The sequence below is a fragment of the Aphis gossypii genome, chromosome X, assembly GCF_020184175.1.
Source record: "Aphis gossypii isolate Hap1 chromosome X, ASM2018417v2, whole genome shotgun sequence".
NCBI classification, from domain to species: domain Eukaryota; kingdom Metazoa; phylum Arthropoda; class Insecta; order Hemiptera; family Aphididae; genus Aphis; species Aphis gossypii.
The window spans coordinates 57,860,642-57,885,620 of NC_065533.1; the positions used below are offsets into that span (position 1 = coordinate 57,860,642).

General features: G+C 26.9%; 1 protein-coding gene across 3 annotated transcripts in view; it reads right to left on the minus strand.

The window, feature by feature from the left end:
• The window catches only part of LOC114125152 (unextended protein), a 95,094-nt gene extending 74,733 nt beyond the window's left edge, over nucleotides 1–20,361 (minus strand). For 2 of the 3 annotated variants that reach the window (XR_003592498.2, XM_027988674.2), the window contains exon 1: nucleotides 19,472–20,361. Coding sequence is in view for 2 of the 3 variants with exons in the window: in XM_027988674.2 (XP_027844475.1) it covers nucleotides 19,472–19,777 (306 nt within the window). In the remaining variant the exon portion in view is untranslated. The remainder of the gene's footprint in view (nucleotides 1–19,471) is intronic. The other variant, XM_027988673.2, reaches the window with a different exon arrangement.
• Nucleotides 20,362–24,979: the final 4,618 nt, after the last annotated feature.

A 24,979-nucleotide genomic window follows, 5' to 3' on the forward strand; every position in this document is an offset into this window, starting at 1 on the left:
GTGACATGCAGTCACTACCTAAAACAGATAAACACACGTAATTTATGAGAATTTACAAATTACATAAGATTTAGTTTACACAGTGATTGTATTACGTAGCACTGGAGTTCATTTATTATTTAACTAATTTTCTAGTGCTCATAAAACTCAACTAAGTATCCGAGTTTTAATACTTATCATGTATAAAACATTTCCAAGAATAAATAGATTTTTATTTAATTTATGTCGACATTCTACTCATATGTTCTAAAAGTCTAAAATATAAAGCTAAATTTCAAAATGTATAGATTTGAAAAGTATCGATACCTAATAAAACTGACTGACCTATTGAGTCCAAAGAAAAACCTTTACACATCAGGTTTTAATACTATAGCGAAGTTCAGTTAAACTTTGAATTTTCCTTCCCAGTTTTACTAACTCGAGACTTTTTGAATACAAATTCTTCCTAGTTTTGTTTACTTAAGTTATAATATCTATTTTATTCAGTTAGATTCGGTTAATGAATTAATTCAGTATTTAACAGTGTTAGTATTCCTATTTCAAAAAAAAATACTCAATATAACATTACAAAAATTAAAAATATCAATTAGTATAATTTTAGTTCTCTAATCGCGAACTCAATTAGCATTTTATTCTTTTATACTGAGAGACTAAATAAAAATATCATTTTATGCTCATTCAGATATAAAATTTAATTAGTAAGCGCACCAATAAAACTAATTAGAAAATAAAATAATCTCTTCAAAGTCCTTATCAATAAACTATAGGTAAATATCAATTGTAAGTAAATTACGCTTACGTACTTACTTTACTATACAAATAAAATAGTTCTAATTCAATTTTTATATTATAAAAACTTGATGCGTAAATAAATTATACTCGTAAGTATGATTCTAATAATGAACAAGCGCGGATCTAGAAATCACAAATGGGGGGGGCTTATTACCAAAAAATGATAAATAAAGAATTTTTTATAAATATTTTTTAAAGTAATTTAATTTTAAATAACTTAAAATACGGCCGAAGAGGGGGGCTTAAGCCCCTTAGCCCCCCTCAGATCCGCGCTTGATAATGAACATAATTGTATTAGACTTGTGTAATTGTACCTACTATATTATAAATTATAATATTATCATGAAACTTAAAAAAATGTTATATATTTGTATAAATTTTAATAAAATAAATATGACGTTAAAGAATAGATGATTTAATTACTAATTTTTCAAAAAAAAAAACAAAAAAAAATCAACTTATTCAATATGTACCTTCATCTTAAATGTATTTAAATTTAATTTAATATTTTAATTTCAAGTTTATACTACATTATATATTTATATTTATGTAAATATGTTAATCAATATTAATTTTAATTTGCTCTTAGATGTATCTTGATAACATTTGAATTTCTCAAATAAAATAAATATATAAGTAAAATTTTAAATTATCCGTCTTAAATTCGAAAATTTAATTCAAAATAAATGTATGCATTTCCAGAGTAGACTAAACCAATGTTTAATATTTATATTAAGTAACTAATATTCGTATTAAATTTTAATCTGTAAATAGGTAATGAATTCTTAAAGTTTATTTTTTAAAAGAAAAGTTTACTAGGATTATAACACGAGGTACGTTTTACATTTATCCTTAAACATGTTTGACTTTTAATATCTATAAATTATAATGTAATTTGCTTAATATAACTCGCAAATTTATTTTCATTAGGTTATTTATTTGGTAAATTTAATATAGGTACAATGATCTTACTTAATATGATACGAAAAATAACTTCATACATTAATATCAAATACAAAAATGATACAAGCTAATACTACTAAACTCTAATGACTGAATACTTAGAACAATGGTATATAGTATATTTTTACTAAATATTAAGAATGCACGATTAAGTAGGTACCTATTACAATTAAATAATTTAATGTAGTGATTATAAATGTACATATCTTACTAAATGCTTTATATATAATATATATATATTATTAATAAAAAAATAAATATAAATTTACATAAATTATTAAAAGTAACCATAATTCTAAAATAATATTAAATAATTCTTTTTATACAATCGATTATTAAGACAGAAAGTATAGCTAATGAAATAAAAGCAATTTTAATATATTAGGTAGGTACCGTAACTAACCAATTTTTGGCTTTTATTACCTAGTACGTTCATTAGTCTTAATACTCATTAAAAACAATTGAAGATTTTAATTTAAATAATGTACTAAAAAATTCAATATGCTTGTTTTAAACAAATTTTGTTGATTACAATAGAGTACAATTATTTCATACTTCATATTATATTAATTAAATATACTAACAGATTAAGTAGGTAATTGTAATTTATTTCTAGGTACCTACCTAATAATAATTAATTGATGATATATTGTCCAAAATTGAGTTTTAAATTAAAAACTAATGGCTGATAAATAATATCAATTAATCTTCTGTATTTAATAATTACTAATAAAAAATGTATAATAATAATTGTCGTAAATTTTTTATTATGAGGACAATACTAAATTCTAATTTCAGATTCATTTTCCTCGATAATAATGATTTGTTCGTCTTTAACAGTAAAATACGATAGACAAATATAGGCTCAGAAAATAAAAAAAGGCAATGGGAATAACACAGACTACGATAATGTTGCCATAGATGCGTTGACGAGTATTGATTTGTAACACGGGAGCTCACTAACAATATTTTCCACTCGGCTGCGTCCAAGTATCCTTGCAAGAAACTCGGTATTAGTATGTTAGTTAAGTAATATGGACACACGGAAAAGTAGGTATTGACGTCTTAATGGACGAATTCACATACATACGTCAATCCAATCAGATCACGACATTAACCACTAACTCAACTAGGATAGGTATATACTGAGACACCGTGAGACACCAATATTAATACAGATAAAATGAATTATTTATGACCATTTGTGGTATTGATATCATAATATTTTATCGACTATACATATAAATCAAATAACTGTGTACTAAGGAAAAATAACAACAATTTTACGTAAAAATACTTTTACTACAAAAAACTCTAAACACATAATGATGCACAAATTTGTTTTAGGCTGGAGAAATAAACTATTAAAAAAAAAATACTTCTTCGAGTGGCTCATTAGCTTAAATTTTTTTAAACCAATTGATAGTTACTTAATTGTATATTAAAACATATAATCTGATCTAACTTTTAACATATTTGAATGATAAAGTGATTCGATGAAATACATAATAATAATTAACTATAAAATATAATAAATAAACGAAAAACGTATAGATACTTACAACATATAATTTGTACAGTATAATATTGTTTTAAATTTGATATTATTAATAGCCATGGATTGAATAAATAGATATGTAGATAAGAAATACGGGATTAATTCAAAATCAGATATTTATTTAAATAAAGTCTCATAAATTATAATATCATTTCAAAATATAAATATCATATAAATAAGCCATGGAGTATATATTTATAGTTGCGTATACCTACATAATATTACATGACAACCATCTTTTTGAAAATCAATACTTCACTAAATCATACAAAGCATTCATTTTAATACGTCATTATCTATTATTTTTAGAAATCAATAAATACGATAATTTAGGTATTTTACCTTAAATGATATTTTTATAATTCCAAAAACATAATTTAATTTTTAACAAGTTTAAAGAAATGATTTTGAACTTTTCATTAGTTTAATATACCTATTGTATAAGTTTAATATGAATTACCTACCATCGAACACGATAATTTATACTTACAAAAAATATTTGCCACTTCTTTTAAAATACATATTATTTGGTTTCTACAAAATATATTTTTCTAGTATACAAGTTTCTAAAAGTAATTTATAATAATATAATATCACTATTCCCTATATTTTGGCATTTAACATTTTTCTCTGCTATTTTTAGATGGTGCCATTGACAGTCGCCAAAGTATATATCAAATATTTAGTGGTATAATAATTTATATTACTAGTGAAACTTACTAATATTTAGACTTTTTATAATTCAAAAATGACTTAATAAGCAGTAGTTCATAAAACAAAGATAATTTTGAATAGATAAATCAGTGCACTATTTGCTTTCCTTTCTCTCTGGCCCATCATGCGCAAAATAGCAAATTTTATACAGTAGAACCAATTTTATTTTATCAACTTAAATATTACAATTACTTAACTTATTATTAAAGTTAAGATCATTTTCTATGTTTTAACGATGGATTTTTACAGAGGATATAATTTGTTTGTCTATAAATATGTATATAAGTACTATTAAATTGTAATATTTTACCTAATCATAGCTTGCATACAAATTGAAATATCATAAAAAAAGCTTAAGCACAAACTGATTATGTTCTTAAATTTAAATTGAATAATAAGTTAATTCATTTCAATACTAAAAATATCCACACAAAGCTCATTCTGCAGTAAACATAAATCTAATGTATGTAGGTTAGAGAGAGAACATAAATAGTGCGCTGACATACTCTTAATTAACTTTCTAAGTTTTCAGTTTTTGATACCTACCCTATTACACCACTATTAGCTGACGCCTACCAGTAGGCCGTTTTATATATATTCATATACAATTGTGAAACATAATTAAACACTAGTCCAGTAAATTTTATATTAGACAACCAATTTTTTTTCGTGTCACATATCATTTCTACAAAACTAGAAAATATAATAATATTGTACATACATTTTCAAAACAATTGTAGCGCTAAGATTATAATATCTTTTTCAACTACAACCATAACCATGACAGCTAATAAATTAGCATAAAGTAATTTAGTGGTTGTAAACCATACGTATTATCTATTAGCTGTAGACAATATTAGAATACATTTCTATGAATTACATGGGAACAAATTACTAAACACTGTATTTTAATAAATATATAAATAAATGTTTGAAATCTCATTAATTTTTTACAGTCATTGCAATATTAGGTAAAATAAAAGAATTATGCTTTTTTAATAACATAGTTATAGATGATAGGTTGTTTGTATACATTTATTATTTTCTGATAAAAAATATGCAATGTACTTGTCATAAATCATTATAAAAATTAATAGTTAAGTAAATCAATAAAAAAAAAAGAAAAAAGTAAAGTACAAAATACATATTATACACTAACTTATAAAATTTTAACATAAATTAAACAATAGGGGTTCGTTAAAAACTGAAACAAAGAGTCAATACAAGGTAATATGAATACACAATATACAATAAATCAATAGGCGTCCTATACAACAACATCAAGATTTTTATTACATACAAATCATTGGTAGGTAAAAATATACTTTAATTTCAAAAAGTAACTTATCTTGTCAGGTATTTCAATAATAGAAATATAATATGTACACATTAGTACCTATATGAGTGTAATGAGTGTATTATACTTGTAAAGGATTAGATCCGATCCTAAGGACGAGATGATACTCTCTAATATATTTAATCCAGTATACCTATATTTTCAAGAGGCAAACAATAAAATGACACTTCAGTCTTTCGTTGATCATTTTTTAAGAGAAAACAATACATTATTTGCTTAACATAATCATAATTCATAATACAGACTATCCCTAACAATTAATAACAACAATGTTGTTTAAAAAAATCATTTTTTTATTATTAATATTTTTATACCACAGTACTTACCTAAATTATCAGACTTATTATCTAAATAGTTTAATCACTTTAATCTAAACACTGCAGTCAACATATAAAACTAATTGTAACGTTTGTAAAATTTGAAATATACCATATAGGGATTTAGAATTTTAGACCTATTAAAGTAACTATAATACCTACAAGAAAAGTATAAATATATTATGTAATATGTCGTTCTTTAAAAATAATTTACGACATAAGACAGTATACTATTATTTTAATTTAAAAAATCTATTAAAAGTATTTCAAGTAACTGTAAATTAATTATTAGTTAGGTAGGTATTAATGGATAACTTAAACAGACCTGTTTATTTGTTTCCAAACTAAAATAAAACATGAAATTTAACAAAAAACAATCATTAAGATCTAAATAAATGCATATTGTATTAAAAAATGCATATAAAACAATAACTTGTAATGATAGCCACATATAACGCTATGGTGGTGGCATCATTATAGTCCCTTGCATGTAAATAGTCGCACATGTGTCCAGTAAATCGTTCACTCGATAGTGAACATATGTGGTCAGACACTGTTATGTCCTTTGACCATTGTATAGTTTTATTACACCATCGGCCAAAGGAGACACCCATCAACCATCGGGCTCTGGGGCGCGACATCACTCTCCCTGCGTGCGCCTTTGGTGATGGACATACGTTTAGAGCCAATTCATGTAAAATAAATGCTTATTCGTGTCTTAATTTAAAAACAATAAACCTATTACTTAATTCAATGTAAGTGTTATGTCATTTGTGTTTTATTTCAATTGATATTATATTTGAGTGAGTTAACATCACACCTATCCACTTTTTCTACACTGGGTGCATTCAATTGCTGTTAAGTCTACAGTCAGACAAGGGTAAGTCAATTTACTTCATAATATAAATCCTTATATATGTATCTGCATATGTGTGCAGATATATACATAAGAGGGTGGTAAACTATTTTTGATTTACTACAAGTGGCGCCCAACTCGTGGCTCGTAACACGAAATAAATATAAAATATTAATTAATTTATAAATTTAAAGTTTAAAAAAAAAAAAAAATAAATAAATAAATAAATAAAAACAATAATAAATAAATAAATAAAAAATAATATTAACAAATACCTAATAAATTTAAAATAAAATTTAAAAAAAAAAATTAATGAGTAAAAATCTAATTTCTTTAAAAAACAACAAATGAACAACGAAAATAAAAACTCGGAAAAATCTGAAGATAATTTAAACCCATCAACATTCTCTTCACAAGATATCAGTAAATTATTAAAACCTCAATTAATAGCTGAACTCACCAAACGAAACTTAATTACTACAGGTACGGTTCCCGAATTAAAAAATAGACTAACACAATACCTTAACGGAGAAACGACACCAAACGATTTTATCAATACCTTTAACGCAAACAAAATGGACAACACAAAAAAACCATATTATAAACCTAATACATTTTCTGGTCTAATTTCTGAAAATATTGACACGTTCATAAAAAAATATAACAGAGCAGCTAGCATAAACGGGTGGTCTGATGAAGAGAAAATAAAATTTTTACCTCTATATTTAGAAGGTCCTGCCTTAACATTCTATGATAATAATGAATCAAATTTACTTAACGACATAAAATGGGCTGATTTAGAAAATATACTATTAAGCGAATTCAAACCCACTGCACAAATAGATATGTTAAAATTACTGTTACAAAAACGAAAACAACTAGATGACGAACAAACTATAAATTATGTCAATGAAATAGAATCTTTATGCAAAAGAATAAATCCCACTATGCTCGAATCAGAAATAATACATACAGTTATAAAGGGTCTTAAACCAAATATTATTAGACAAATAGGTATTATGGAAAATAATACTCTTAAACAATTAAAAGACAATTTAAGAAAATTTGATTTAATCGAATTTATGGTGACAGGAGAGTTAGATCAATCGCAGACAGAAATAAAAAATTCAATTGTTTATGACCAAATAAATAAAATAACGGAAAAATTCAATGAACAATTAAAAATTTCCAATGAAAATAATGAAAAACTAAACAAAAAAATTGAAAATCTGTTAGAGAATAAAAATTCAAACACAAACAAAAACACATTTTTTAGAAATCCCAACCTAGTGAAACAAAACCATTTTCTTAATCAGAATTATACAAATAATAAAATTCAAAATTGTGAAATCTGTTCACTCAACAATCATACCACAGCTACATGCTTTCGAAACAAAAATAATATTCAACCACAACAATGTAAAGTATGCTTAAAAAACAATCACAGAACAGAAAACTGTTATTTCAATAACAAACCTACTATAACATGCCAAATTTGCGATAAAGCAGGACACTCGGCAAAAACGTGTCGATCTATTAATCAGAATTCAAAAAACTAATTTCTAGGTCAAACATTACTGATAGATGTTCACCTTTATCTCCAGAATCCCCAAAATACAAATATAAAATAAACAATATAACCGAACCACTATATATTAAAGCTACATTAAATAATATTACAATTCCAGTAACAATAGATACAGGAGCAAATATATGTTGCATTAGACATACATTAATGCCCCCTAATAGTAATTTAAAAAAAGAACCAATTATTTTAACAGGAGCAAACAATAAACCTCTAACTCTTTTCGGATCAATTTTAATTAAACTTAAAATAAATTCCCATGAATTTGAAATTAAAGCATATGTCATAGAAAATTTATCTTGTCACATAATAATTGGAAACAAATTTTTATATCAATATAATGCTAATATAAATTTCAAAAACAGTACGTTAACATTGCGTAAAAATAATAATGGTAACAAAATTAATAATGATATAATCATACAAACCTATAACGTTTATAACAGCAACAACGTGCATAATATTAAAGAAGACGTAAAAAACATATTTCAAACGAACTCTGAATATTCAATTGCCCACTGCATTTCCGCAGACTTAAAAATGAGCAAAGGTTTGGCTGCACAAATAAAAAATAAATTTGGAGACGCCTCGGCTCAATTAAAAAATTTAAAACCAATGGTAGGTGAAGCCATCCCAATAAATATGGGGAATAGGACAATTTATTACCTAATAACGAAACAAAAATATTTTCTTAAACCTACATATGATAATATAAAAACCACATTACAAAATTTAAAAAAAACTATGAATAAATTACATGATTACAAAATTGCAATTCCCACTATAGCGGCTGGACTAAACAAACGAAATTGGTCCATGACAAAACAATTAATTTATCATGAATTTCAAAATTCTAACATAGAATTACTTATTTGTCACAAAAATACAAACAATATAACAAATAGTTGGAAAACAAAAGAACATGAAAAGATTATTAATTTAATACATGACCATTACCATTATAATAAAATAATAAAAAATATTAACAACATTAACGATAATTTCAATAATAAAACAAAATTATATTCCAACAATCCCAACATTAACAAAAACAATAATCATGATACCGATAATATTAATAAATTAGAATCAATATATTACGATCATAATGTCGACGATAATAATGAAATTAAATCCATCTTCAATAACTATAAGCCCGGTGAGAATGTCCTCGGAGACGGGAATTGTGGTCTCTATGCATTATGTAACGCACTAAATGATAATAAACAAGAAAAAATAACTTCTATAGGTCAACTATTAGAATTATTACAATTATCTGACCTTCCAGGTCATTGGTGGTCTGACAACGAACTGGCATCTATTGCCAGCTATTATAATCATGACACTTACATATTTGACGAAAATACAAAAACAGCTGTTGTATATCGTAACAAAAGTAATAAAAGACCCCCGATTATTCTATATAATACAAATGAAAATACACATTGGATCCCAGGCACTAAAGCAATAAACCCTTCACTAAAGATACCACACGATTATGTTGAAATAAACGATTTTACACCCTTACAACAAATAATCACAGAGATAAGTAATAAATATAAAAATACAAAGAAACCAATTATCAATGATAAACTCAAAGAAACTGACAAGGTCGACAAAATACACATAAAAACCGTAGATCATACTACCAAATCGATTACAAATGACCCTAATAAAGAAATCATATACGACAGTGAAGGGACACCAATTAACATATCTCATGAATTAGACCCGTTACAATACAGCCAAGTTTTAACACTGTTAAAAGAATATATACATTTATTTACTTCAGATGCGTCCAACATAAAACCGGCTAATATAAAACCGTGTGAAATAAAAATGAAAGAAAATTATAAAGACCCAAAATTTCATGCCCCGCACAGAGTATCTCCACAACAAAGAGATGAACTCAAAACACAATTAGATAAATTAAAAAAAGCAAACATTATTCGCCCAATAATATCCAAATTCGCAGCACCCGCTTTCTTAGTAAAAAAAAAGGAAAAAGGTTCATACAGACTAGTTGTATCATATAAAGAATTAAATGAAAGAGTTGAAACAGACCAATATCCCTTACCTAGGACAAATGACTTATTAAGAGCCTTAGAAGGCGCAAAATACTTCAGTTCACTCGACCTCAACAGTGGATTTTTCCAATTACCAATAAAAGAAACAGACCAACATAAATTAGCATTTACATCAGTTCATGGTTTAATGACATTCACCAGGTTACCCCAAGGGTTTAAAAATAGTAGCGCTATATTTCAAAGAGTATTAAATGAAGCATTTTCTGCATTACTATACAAATCCATAATCATTTATATAGATGATCTAGCATCATATGGCAAAAATTTTGATGAAGCATTAACAAACTTAAACAAAGCTTTAAAAATAATTGATTTAATGAATTTTTCTCTAAAAACATCAAAATGTCATTTTTTTAACAAAAAAATAGAATTACTAGGTCATGTAATTTCACAAGAAGGTATTAAACCATTAAACAACAATATTAAAGCCATAACTGAATTTAAACAACCAAAAACACAAAGAGAGATCAGATCATTTTTAGGCATGTGTTCATATTATAGGAAACATATCAAAGACTTCGCAAAAATTGCTCACCCCCTCACAGAACTAACAAAAGGTGAAAATAAAATTAATTGGCTAGAAACTCATCAAAACTCTTACAATACACTTAAAGAACGCTTAACTTCACAACCTTTACTTAAACATTTTGATGACACTAAAAAAGTATTCTTAACAACCGATGCGTCACTGACAGGATTAGGAGCATATCTTGAACAACCAGATGACAACAATATTTTACACCCAATCGGTTACGCATCAAGAAAATTATTAAACAGCGAGAAAACATATTCGTCCACAACTCTAGAATTATTAGGACTATGTTTTGGCATTACTTACTTCCGGGAGTATTTATGGGGAAGGCACTTTATTGTATTCTGTGATAATATCAGTTTACAATACTATGAAAATTTGAAAATACCATCGGCTAGAATAGCTCGATTAACTCTAAAATTATTAGATTTTAATTTTAATATCATATATAAAAAAGGAAAAGAAAATAAAGTGGCTGACGCTCTTTCTAGAAATCCTATTAATAAAATTGACGTTAAAAATGACAATGACAACCTAACCATTGATTTAACGGATATAAAAAAACAACAAAATAATGATCAATTTTGCTCACAAATCACACAAGCAATTAATAATAATCAAATCGACCAAATACCAAGTAATATTCAAAGAAAATCTAGACAGTTCATAATCTTAAACGATATATTGCATTATAAACAATACAAATCACCAAACATTATAAATTACCCACTAGTAATTCCACAATCCTTAACAGAAAAAATTTTAAAATCATATCATGAATCACCTATTGGCGGCCATACAGGGATATCACGAACCCTTAATAAAATACAAAACAAATATTACTGGCCCACTTTAACTAAAGACACAACTCATTATATAAAATCATGTCATAGTTGCCAAATAAATAAAAAATAAATGGAAAACCTATAGGTCAATTACAACCAATACCTCTTTCAAACAGACCATTAGATAGATTAACTTTTGACTATTTAGGGCCATTAACACCCAGTAATAATAAAAAATATGTTTTGGTAGCAGCCTGTAATAACACAAAGTTCATATTTACCAAAGCTGTGGAATCAGCAACTGCCCAATCAACTATTAATTTCATTATACAAATAATATCACAATGGGGATGTTTTCGCCAATTCTCATCCGATAGAGGTACACATTTTAAAAACCAAATGGTAAATGAAGTGTGTGAAAACTTAGGAATAAAACAAATATTATCAACTAGCTATTCCCCACAAACACAAGGATTTGTTGAAAAAATAAATGATGTACTTTGCAACTCCATTAAAAATTATATTGACGACAACAATCAATCAAGATGGTCTTACTATTTACCATATGTTACCTTGAGTTACAACGCTACTCCACAAACTAGCACTAAATACAGTCCTTTTTATTTAATGCATGGCTTTGAACCTTATTTCCCAATTGATAACAAACTAATTCCAACTCATATTCCTTATGACATAAAAAAATCTCTAGCAGAACTAAACAAGCTAAGAGATAAAATTCCAAATTTGATAAAAACTGCACAAGAATCACAAAAGAAATATCACGATCAAAAGCATCGTTTAATAACATTTAAACCCGGAGACTCTGTATTAATCAAATTCCCATTAAATACAGTAGGAAAATGTCCAAAACTTTCCTCTAAATACAAAGGGCCATTTAAAATAATAAAAAAATTAAATGATCTAAATTATAAAGTCCAATTATCATTAAACAATAAAATAACTGAAGACATAATTCATGTCAGAAGAATGAAACCATACATTCACAGGTAAAAAGTAAATATATATATATAATAAAGAAAAATATAAAGAAGAAATAAATAAATAAAATAAAATAGATAAATAAACAAAATCTAAAACATGAGAAAATAAAATAAAAAAATTTTGTTATAAAATAAATGAATAATCAACAAACGCATGTTACTAAAATAAAAAAAAATATATATATAATAATAGATAAATATAAAAAAAGAATCTATGTTGATGCAAAATAATTAACAAAAACAAACAAAGATATAATAATTATAAAAAAGTGAATAATATATTCGTAGAATAAAAAACAGAATGAATAAACAAAAAAAAAATAAAATAAAAAAAAAAAAAATGATAAAATAGGTAGGTCCTAAAAAAAAAAAAAAAAAAGAGAAAAAAAAAAAATACAGGTGATTACAAACATAAATAAAAACAAAATCGCTGGTTCTCTAATATATAAACATGTAAAAAGAAATAATAAAAAAAAAAAAAATAAAATAAAACATAGAAAAATGAAAGATAATAAATTGTAAAAATAATGACAAAATACATTAGTTTAAATGAACTTGAAAATCACAATGAATTTATACAAACATGTCACTATTAATGATTATAAAAATAAAAAGTAAAAAAAAAAAAGCATTTCAATAATAATAACAATAAATTAATTAATTAACAAATAATAATAATTAAATCACAAAGAAATGCCCAAATAACAATTTTATCAAGAAATTATATATATATAATTAATATATATTTATATTTTCCCAATAAAGGAGAATATAGAATTATGGTGTTACACCATTAACACAAAATATATAATATTACTATGAATGTAAAATCCAATTACAAAAATGTCAATAATGTAAATACTTTTTAAAACATGAATATCAATATATATATAATGTAACAATGTAATAGTGTAATACTACACTACAATATGTTTTAATGTACAAAAACCATATTAGAAATAAGTTATATTAAATTGTAAAACATTACAGATAACCCAATTACGATAAATCCAAAATCAACTATCATATGTATTGTACTAGCATTGGTGCCAGTTTATGGAACCCAAGTTGATTGCAATGAATACCTTCCTGTTGCATTCCGGCTTGACTCAGAATGGTATGGTGTTGCACCAACTCTCAGGGAAATAAAAAAACCACAAACATTAAAACCATCTACTTCATGGACTTGGAACTATAAAAGTCCAGAACATTTAATGACAGCAGGAATTTATTCCCAAGACACCATGACAGCACTCCAAAGACATTTACTACTACCACAAGAAATCCAAACAGCACAAAAAAATATAGCCAGGCAATCCATGGGATATTCATACGTAGACCAAGGCTTACGTTTAAAAAGCCTAATCGATGACGTCACTATATCAAATATAATTGAAGATAAATTATATAAAATGTAGGGATGGTTCACTACATTTGGATCCTGCATTTCAGGACTTTTAGGCATATTTTTTATCTGGAGAGCTATATCCATATTAATAAAAACCAGCATTAATGTGACTATACTCTACCAAACGTTTGGCTGGAGTATAAAGCTCATAGCAGGAATATTTTCCAGTACAACACACTACATCATGCACAATTTACATAAAAAAATATAATACAATCAAAAATATACATAAAGAACCAACATTACCTTATTTCCAAACAAGAAAACACACAGAAAAAACAAAAACAACACCAAGAAGAAAAATGTCTGTCTAAATAAAAAAAAAAAAAATAAAAAATACATCCATAAACCACCAATGCTGGTTACAAATGAATAAATTAACACTGAATATTATATTCTGTTCACAACTTAGACTATTAGTACTTAGTAACCTAATAATTTAATACCTAGCTATAAAGTAGAATATTTCATAGGTGTTACAATATCATTTTATACATAATAACTTTATATATTATATTTAATCAACATACATTTTAAAAATTTATGTAACAATAAATATTATCATTATCATACATTATCTAGTGATAATATTCTTATCTTAAAAATAATAACAAACGCTATCAATATTATCATAATATTAATAGTATCATAATTAATATGATTAATAATTTAGAGTTATAACTTAGTTTTTAGTAAGTAGTTTTTATTTTTTATTTTTTATTTATTTTTTTTTTTTTCTATTATTTTAGCTATAGTTTATTATATAGTTACTATAGTCATAATACATATTATAATATATACAAATAATTATTCTCATACACATAAACAAATCTAGGTTAAATTAGTCTAGTTTTTAGTAAGTAGTTTTTATTTTTTATTTTATTTTTTTTTATTATTTTAGCTATAGTTTATTATATAGTTACTATAGTCATAATACATATTATAATATATACAAATAATTATTCTCATACACATAAACAAATCTAGGTTAAATTAGTCTAGTTTAAAATCTGTCAAATAAAATAATCAATGAAATGTATAAACTTACTTAAGTACATATAAAAATGTATACTCATAAATTTAAATGTTTATTGCAAAATTATGTAATAAGATTCTATTTTTGATTGTTTTAAAATAAATCTTTAATAACTTTACAATGTTATGAGGACATAACACAAACAGGTATGGGGGATGTAATGATAGCCACATATAACGCTATGGTGGTGGCATCATTATAGTCCCTTGCATGTAAATAGTCGCACATGTGTCCAGTAAATCGTTCACTCGATAGTGAACATATGTGGTCAGACACTGTTATGTCCTTTGACCATTGTATAGTTTTATTACACCATCGGCCAAAGGAGACACCCATCAACCATCGGGCTCTGGGGCGCGACATCACTCTCCCTGCGTGCGCCTTTGGTGATGGACATACGTTTAGAGCCAATTCATGTAAAATAAATGCTTATTCGTGTCTTAATTTAAAAACAATAAACCTATTACTTAATTCAATGTAAGTGTTATGTCATTTGTGTTTTATTTCAATTGATATTATATTTGAGTGAGTTAACATCACACCTATCCACTTTTTCTACACTGGGTGCATTCAATTGCTGTTAAGTCTACAGTCAGACAAGGGTAAGTCAATTTACTTCATAATATAAATCCTTATATATGTATCTGCATATGTGTGCAGATATATACATAAGAGGGTGGTAAACTATTTTTGATTTACTACAAACTACTTCTACTACAATGCTTACCATATAAATATATGAAGCTAACTAAATTTTAATATTAAAATATTAAAAAAAATACTAAGTAATAAATTCTACTAATTAAAAATAATATCAATGGAGACTAATTTGAAAACTTACTAAGAACTGATCTCTGTTTTGGTAGATTTAATTATTTAATTATTATTATTTATATTTAATTTTAAGAATTAAATTCTGTATATTTCTAGTAAATATAAAAATGTGTTTGTTTAATAATTACATCCAGGATTGTTTTTGCTGTTTTTAGGCTGGGAGGAACAGAAGGGTACACATGTTGTGCTTTGCACATAAGACATCAATATTATTATTAGTAGCAAATAGCAAATAACCTAATCTCAACTTAATATATTACTAGAATTAATGACAAGAAAATATCACTACCGGCAATACCTGAAATAACTAATGATACGCGAACAATTCCTCCCTTTAGTAATTATTGAAATACTACTTTCTATATTACTTACATACTTCTGAGTTGTGATGGTAGAATTTATAATTTATAGTATTCATAATATACTTATCCCTAACAATTATATTTCAATTAAATATTTTATAGTTTATACCTATCCTACCTAGTACCTACCTTTACATAATTATAACAATAACAAAGTGTAAAACACTGGTATCGTTTGTGAGACATACATATAATTTCCAAAAAGTATATTATAAATTTAAGGCCATTTTAATTTTTAAATAATAATACTAATTTTATTACTTATAACACAAGATAAGTAAATTCATTTTTAGTTTTTACTTAAGTATTGTTTAATAATTAATAGGTAATATTAAAAGCAATTAAATACCTACCTATACCTAAATTTTTTTTTTTTATTGAGATTTTTGAATAGTAAATGTCCTAACTTCTCTGTCTATTAAATTGTTTTGAATGTTTTTTTTTTTATTATTATTAACTGCTAATAATATAAACTTATCTAAAATGTACAACCAAAAGGTATTAAATAATCATGAAATTTGACAGTTTTATACTATTATTTGGTAATAAAAAACAATATTATTTACAAATAAATTAACATGTCAACATAATCATTTTGAACAATAAGGTCAGTACACAATATCTAAAATTAACTCAGTACCTTCAACTACTTCTTTACCTTTTTCTTCACAATATAAAATATATTATGTTGAAAATTACATAAAATGTATATTAACATTAAAAAAACTTATGTGTAGTGTAACTTTCTTATATAGTCTATTATACAATTATTGTCAAAGTAATCTACATACCATGATTTATACATTAACCTCGACATTTACTGTATAGTGTATACATTGAAATATATCAATTTATTGTAAGATATGCTTATTAATATTTTTCAGCAATCAAATCATTAATAATTTACTAATTCATTTTTACCTAATAAGTAAAAATAAATAATATCTCTAGTATAGTATTAAATATATGTAAAGACATTAAACATATACCTACAGTATTGATAATTGAAATGTAATATTCTTCTAAAGAATATGCTTTGAATCAAGTGAAAAAAATAATGCGTTTTACAATAATAAAAATACATATTTAAAGAGTACCTATTAAAATTATAATTGAAAAAATAACAGAATTTATTGTTTTTTAACTTTCATTAATTACCATAGGTATACATGCACAAACATGTTGCAGGGTTTATGGCTGATGAAATATGTTCCCTAAAAATCTAAATAAATGTTCATATCAATGTCTTATTATTTATTACTATTATTATTATTATTATTAGCATTTCTTACAAAAAAATAATAGGTATGTTAAATTAAAAAATACTATCTTTAATTTATATAATAGAGTATTTATTAAAAAAGAATATAATTTCATAATTCTTGTCATATAATTTAACTAGGTATGAACATTAAATTTATTTCTTAGTATTTTGTTTTTTCACTAAAAAAATGTGTTATTTTGTAACTCTGATGACTTATTTGACATGTATTTGACCCATCCCACAGGGTATATAAGCACATGTCAATGTTACAAGAATTTAATTTTTTCCTAAATAGGTCTCAGTATATTCCAGAATGAATATTGGATTCACTACATACACCAAAACACGAATGTATAAATATTTAAAAGCTCGAATTTAAAAAATATGTATTTATATATATATATTAAGAAAAAGCTATAATTTAATTGTTAGTAGTTTTATTAAAACATATTCTTTTCAAAACCAATATACCTATCTAATTTTATTCTGTGAATATAGTATATAATTAAAACATAGAATATAAAAAAAAGTTATTTGATGCAATCATAGTAAATTACATAAAAAATGTATTTAATTACAAAATTATATGAAACACAAGTTATACGTTTTTATTACATATATTACACACTATAATGCATAAAGTATAACCCTACTAAATGTTTTTACTCATCAAAGTATTCTTATACAACGTTTAATGAAACCAATTGGTAATTAAGTACTCACAATATAAAGAAAATATCCATAAAATTAATTTTAAAGGAGGTATTTGTATCCAGTGACCACTAATTGTACTTATGGCTTACATAAAACACAATTAGATGACCATCTGCAACATATTTAATGACAATACGTCAATACCTACTGAAAATTATTGTTTTATGTTAATTTTATTTTGATAGTTAAAAATTTAGTATGTAATGTTTTACTTCCTGATCATTTACTTCCTAACTAAATTCTGGTTTATTTTAAGAATATATAGTATGTTTCAATGGTTTATAGAGTGTTTTATAAATATATTCATTTAAAATGTTAATGTAATTTTATTATCAGTAACTCACGCACAAAAATTAAAATACAATTTTACATTAAGCGAATTGTAAGATTGTTTTATATATATAATATAATTGTAGTTGGATACATACAAATATACAATTTAACTATTATAAGTTTATAACTAACACTAAATTAAACTGTCTGATACAACTGCATCTACATATAAGTACTAATTACTAATTTTAATTTCAAAATATACCTATGATTTTAATCCATAGAAAATATAATCATTATGGTCTAAAATAAAAATTAACTAAGTGTACATTAAGATTCATAGTTTATATTTAACAGGTACATGTCAAGTAAATATTAACTGTTATTTGTGTGTATGTAAACAAATTGACAGATAATGATTTCCGGTATTAAATCAAGGTAGGTTACCTAAGTATTTTAATGTAGGTAGTAAGTATCAAACCTGCCTACATTAAATTATCAAATTCTTAGTGTTACATAGAAATATAAGGTGATAGACTAAAAATAATGAGTTTATTTCACAAATAAATAAATGAATATGTATCTACCTAACAATTTTTAGTTAAATTTTATAGTAACAATGATATTCTCATATATAAGTATTCCTAATACATTTATATTAACATACCTATCTGATTATTTTCATTTAAAAAATATACAATAACTACTACCTGCCTATCTATTTGTCAAGTTAGTAAAGTAAACCAAGAAATGAATAATAAATAGTTCAGGTGTTTAATAACCTGTTAAGACTGCAAGTAAAAAAAATGTAGAAGTAATGCCTACATCAAATATTTAAAGGTTATCAGGTAATCCTTCTAATTTAAAATATAGATACTATTAAACATTTTAAGTCTACCTATGTAAAGTCAATATATCTAATATATAAATAATATTCTGCAACCAAATTATTAATTTAAGCTTTCCATCGATACATTCTCTAGTACATGGTTGCTACTCATTTATTGATTGATGATCATAAAAGTAAGCTTACCTGTTTGAAAATAAAGTTGTCAGAATCAATGTTTTTCATCGGATGGTTTTTGTAACACTCAGAGCCACGTAATGCAACTCTAGAGGTGGGCCTGATTTTTATGTTTTCGTTGAGTCCTTGTCCAAACATGCCAACTGTCAAATTGACGTACAAATCTTTGGTTTCATCTTGGGTAAACTTTGTGTGGTTGACAACTTCAACCAGACTTACAAACGAACCGCCATAGGATGTCGAAACAACTAATCCATCGCACAACACCAATAACACAATAAAAGCTAACGTTCTTTTTGGGCTGCACGCAGCCATCGTTGCTATCGTTGCTATCGGACGATTCAAACGGACACTAAAGGCTATTCGACGTTTTGATAAAAAAAAAAAAAATTAAATTAAAAAAATAAAATGTAAAAACAAATGAACGTATAGACGGGTAGGTACGATCTAAGGAGTTAACTGTGTGTGGGCACAGTGAACTCGGGCAGAAGTGCAACGTACATTGCGGTTACGAATCGAACGCGACGCCGAAGGTCGGAGCAGTGATTAGTGTTCTATAGTATTTTTTTTTTTTTTATAAATAATTTAATAATTGGTCTCCACACGTTTACGTTAAGGCAAACCCAAACGTCGTCCGGAATGGAAAAAGTTTGAATCGTATCGTCTCGAAACGCACACACGCCGGACAGAGGGGACGACGAGACACGGACTGCGTACGGCGCACGACTGCTGGTCGCCTCGGGACTGAATCGCGACGGGAAAACGACGAGGGAAAACAACCGGCGGACGCCTGGAAACTGGAAACGCGCGCGCGGAGCCGATGCAGCGGTGGGCAGTGGACGTCGAGTGCGCACGACGACGTTGCGACGAGTGCGCGGCGTGGCGGGAGCACGGGCGACCGAAACTGAATCGGCGGCGGCGGCGGCGGTGGCGGCGGCGGCCGGCAGCAGCTGTTGTCATCGCCCCCACGGAGGGCGGCCGAGATGGCGCGTTGTCGGCGCGACCTGTTATCACTTTTTATCAGTTAGATTAGCGCGCGTGGCTCACGCCTGGCGTCTGATAGTGGCAATGTGGTCCAACGCCGCAGATAGAAAACCGTCGGCAGTAAGTATTGTAGTTATCCGCTGCAACATTTTACCGGCGTCATGTCGGTGCTACTGCAGTGCTGTCATTACGCGAGCGCGCGCACGCGCACACTTTCCCGTGACCGGTAGCTGGCCGTCGCCGCCGTGACACGATGATAAACGGCCGGGCGCTTCCGTTTTCGCGACCGGTCGGTCGGTCGGTCGGTCGTGAGACCGCGATCTCTGGCAGAATAGGTTACACTGCAGTAGGACAGGTATAACCAAAGATTTATTTTTAACCCGTCGTTAGTCGGCGCCGCGGTCGAAACGATCTCGCTTGATTATTGATATATTATTAATTATTACTGTATAGGGCCCGGATTTAAATGCCCTTAAAACCAAACATCAATCCAAAAATGTCTTTAGAAAAGGAATTTTACCGCAAAAATTACTTTAAAAATACTTGACAATTTTTTTTTTTTTTTCATACAGTTTGGTTATTAGTAAAATATAAGGTATAGTTATTATTTTATGAGGACTTTTTCACGGTCAATCACAAATATACAATAAAAATCGAATCGAAATGAATCAAACACAGATTTCTATATAATAGAACTATATAGGTAGTTAATATAGAAGTCTGTAGAATTAAATGATTGACAATGTGTAATGTACTGTATGGAAAACTCAATAAATCTATTGAATAAAGTTTAATACTTCAACGAAAACTACTTAATATCAAAAAAAAAAACAATATTTATCTCTAGATTATGTTTTCAGTAGGTAAATTTGTAAATAAAATGAACAATTAATATACATTAAAACCAACAAAATGACTCAATAATGCTAAAAAATGCTCTTTAAAATTAAAATTTTTTCGAAATATGCAAAATAAAAGTTTCAGCTTTGAAGCACTCGTTATTTAAAACGAATTATGTACATATGGAAAGGATTATCAGGATTATCTAAATAAATTTAAAAAAGATGCACTTTGTATTAAAATGCTGGCCCTATTTTTTTCTTATCTATTATTTCCACAATTCCACAAGTAAGTTGGTGCCTACATAGTGTTTGAGATTTAACGCGATACTTTTCAATCGGATCGTAATAATATGGTTAATTAAATATGACTTAAATATATCTAATATATCTATCTAATGATTAGAATTAGAAATTTATTTTAAATTCACTCGCATGAAAAATATAACTCAAGTTTGATACCCAAATAATATTGCAGCCATATCGAATTATCAAACTGAAATACATACGTGACCAATCGTGTTTTTAAGACTCGAATACCTTACTTATAATAGTAATTATCATTTGATTATATTATATAATTTTAGATCTTGTTAATATGATCAAATTATGAGTAAAATAAAGTAATTTGTATTTTAAATGTATGCTGCCCAAGTGCGCCACTGCGGTTAAAACAGGCTCGTAGCCAACATTTTCTATAAAAGCGGGATCAACGATTTTGAGACATTATTGTATAATCATTTCCATAATCTTTTCCTATGAAAAAAATGGTAGAAGGCTTCTCTATCCTAGACAGGCACAAATTCAACCGGATACTGCCGGACTGTCCACTATAATTTCCATTTATTATAATATATTCATATCTATGAATAGACACTATTATTTAACAATTTCAGTCTTCATAATATAACATTGTCTACCAATATAAAAGTTAATATTTATCTTTGTACACTATATAGCATATTGCATATATTATATACAATATACATATCGTATAATAATATAATATCATAATAGTAAAATGACAATTGTATTATACCAAATAGTTTTCACTCAAACGATAGATTTATTTCAATATGCCCATGCCTAAGTCTAACACGCTTTTAATACTTGATAAAAAAAAAAATTAAATATAAATGTATAGGGAAGGCTAGCCTTAGGTCAAAGTAAATTTAAGTGGAACGCAGCCTACTTATGTTATTTTTGGAAAAGTCCAAGATGCGACTATACTGGAATACCTTATACACTCCAAAACGATTGTCGATTTAAGTGTTAGAAAAAGCCCCTCCCCCAAATGACACTATTTGTCAATTTCTAATCTAGCTATTAATCTAATATTTTAACTTATACTCATTATAACTTATAGTACCTGTTATAGCCTATAATTTAAGATCCGGGATCTGATCCATATTTATTTTTATTTTTGTATTTGTTAGATATCTATAGTAAATTTACAAATCCATTAGGATTTTGCTTCCTTCGAGGCTCCAACACTAAAAGAATCATTTATTTATAAAACACAAACTTATTCATTATTACATACCGGCGCGCATCCAGAATTTTTGTTTAGGAGGGGGCTTAATAATTTTTCATTTTTCCTTGCACAAGTAAACCTTATCGCGTAATATTGAACTATTATGTATACATATATGTGTGTATCTATAACATAATAATAAATTTGAAAATAAAACATTATCATTTATCATTGTTATACTATATATTCTGCTATAATAATGTGTAATTTAATGAAAAAATACTTTTTTGGGGGGCTTAAGCCCCAAAGCCCCCCTTGGGTGCACCACTGATTACGTAACATTCGTAACAATAAACGAAAGTGGAAAGGCACTATATATTACCTTCCAATTTTTTATTTTAAAGTAAACTGTGATAATTTTATCAACTATAATATATTGTGTACTATTTTACATATTTCTTCGACGCTCCTTTGAATTCAAATATTATAGGTATTCATTATGGTTCCTCTGACTTGATTTGTGGCACACTAAGAATCACCGAAATCACAATGCATTTTGCCTTATGACAATGATAATGTATAGTGTGTGTTAATACTAAAAAGTAACAATCAGTGCTTTTTTATTTTATACTTTGTAAAATAGTTTGAAAGTTTTATGTAAGGTTTTTTTATTTGAAAGTTTTCAGTCAGAAAGAAAGCTCCATACAGAAGTTTCACTTGCAAGTAGTTTCCACTTCGTTTGGTTGATTCCACGTATACATTTGACATTATTTTGAAAAATACATACCAAAATTCTGCTCTTGTGGGCTGTGGCTAGATAATTATTTTTCACCACGTTACTATAAGTTTAACGCGTTCATTTATCAGGCTGATCTGTTGTGCATATAACGTTAATTTGTTCTCTGCTGATAGTAGGCTTTTATGCTACTTAAAGTGTGTTGACTGTGAATGTTCCCATTTTGAACTCGTTCCAATTGGTTTTTAATAAAAACTTACGAATTTCTAAAACGTTCGTAGTTTTTTTCATATAGTAGTATCTTCTTAAATAATTTTCCAGCTGTGTCTAGCATATATAGAAAACTGCTGTACGGATATAATTGTCCAATTCAACATTCTGCAGGGAGCAGACTTGTAGAAAGCAACACCTGCAGATTTACCTTATTCCACCTACCTAACGTGATATTCGTTAATCAAAAGATTTTTGCTGAAGATCTGAAAGTTTACGAGTAATCTTACCACTATACAGTATACAGTCGTCTTCACTATTTCATTGTTAACCTATGTATATTTTGAACTATTATATTTCTATTTTGCAGGGCTCTAGCTGCTATGGTAGTGACGGCTCGTGCATAATATGTGCGATGGTGCGGTCGCGGCACTCCCTACATAAATGAACAATTTATAGTACAATAATATGTTTACAAAATAAATAGGAACATATTTTAGTATATAGTATATTATACATTATCAAATTAACAATACAAATATATATTTATAATTATTATTAAAATTATTTTTAGTTTTTTATAATATCGTTACGTACCTACTCGCGATTTTATTATACAGGTATATCGGATATGGATAGGTATAGGTATACGCCTATGCAACGTCGCAACTTGTGCGAAATTGTGAACCGCACATACAAATATTGGTTTCTCGTAAAAACTGTAGGATTAATAATATTAATATTAAATATACGAGTAATATCATCACGACGGCTTGGCGGCCATAGAAGCTTATGATTTGCGGTGAATTTTGTCACTCTCATTTTATTCCATTTTCTTTGTTGGTTAGACACGGAGACAACATCATATATGCATCGTATGCATACTATGCAAGTAGGTATACGACATCCGTTTAATATGTTCTGACACTTTCAGAATATTTAAAAATAAAAGTTAACTTAACGTATAATACGTTACTATGAAATATAAACATTATAAAAGTCAAATAAATGATTAAAATCCAATTGGACCATCTCACAAAAACTGTACCTACATACATTTCACATATAAGTATACTTAATACTATTTAGGTATTTACCAAAATGTGCCTGTATATTTGAATAATATAAACACTACGCTAGATATTAGGTACACTCTCAAACTAATATTGTAGTATTGTACTTCAAATATGAATACAATATATCAGTACCATGAGTAAAAAGCAAACGATTTTTAAAATAATTATCGATAGAATTACTGAAATTAAATCGAAAAA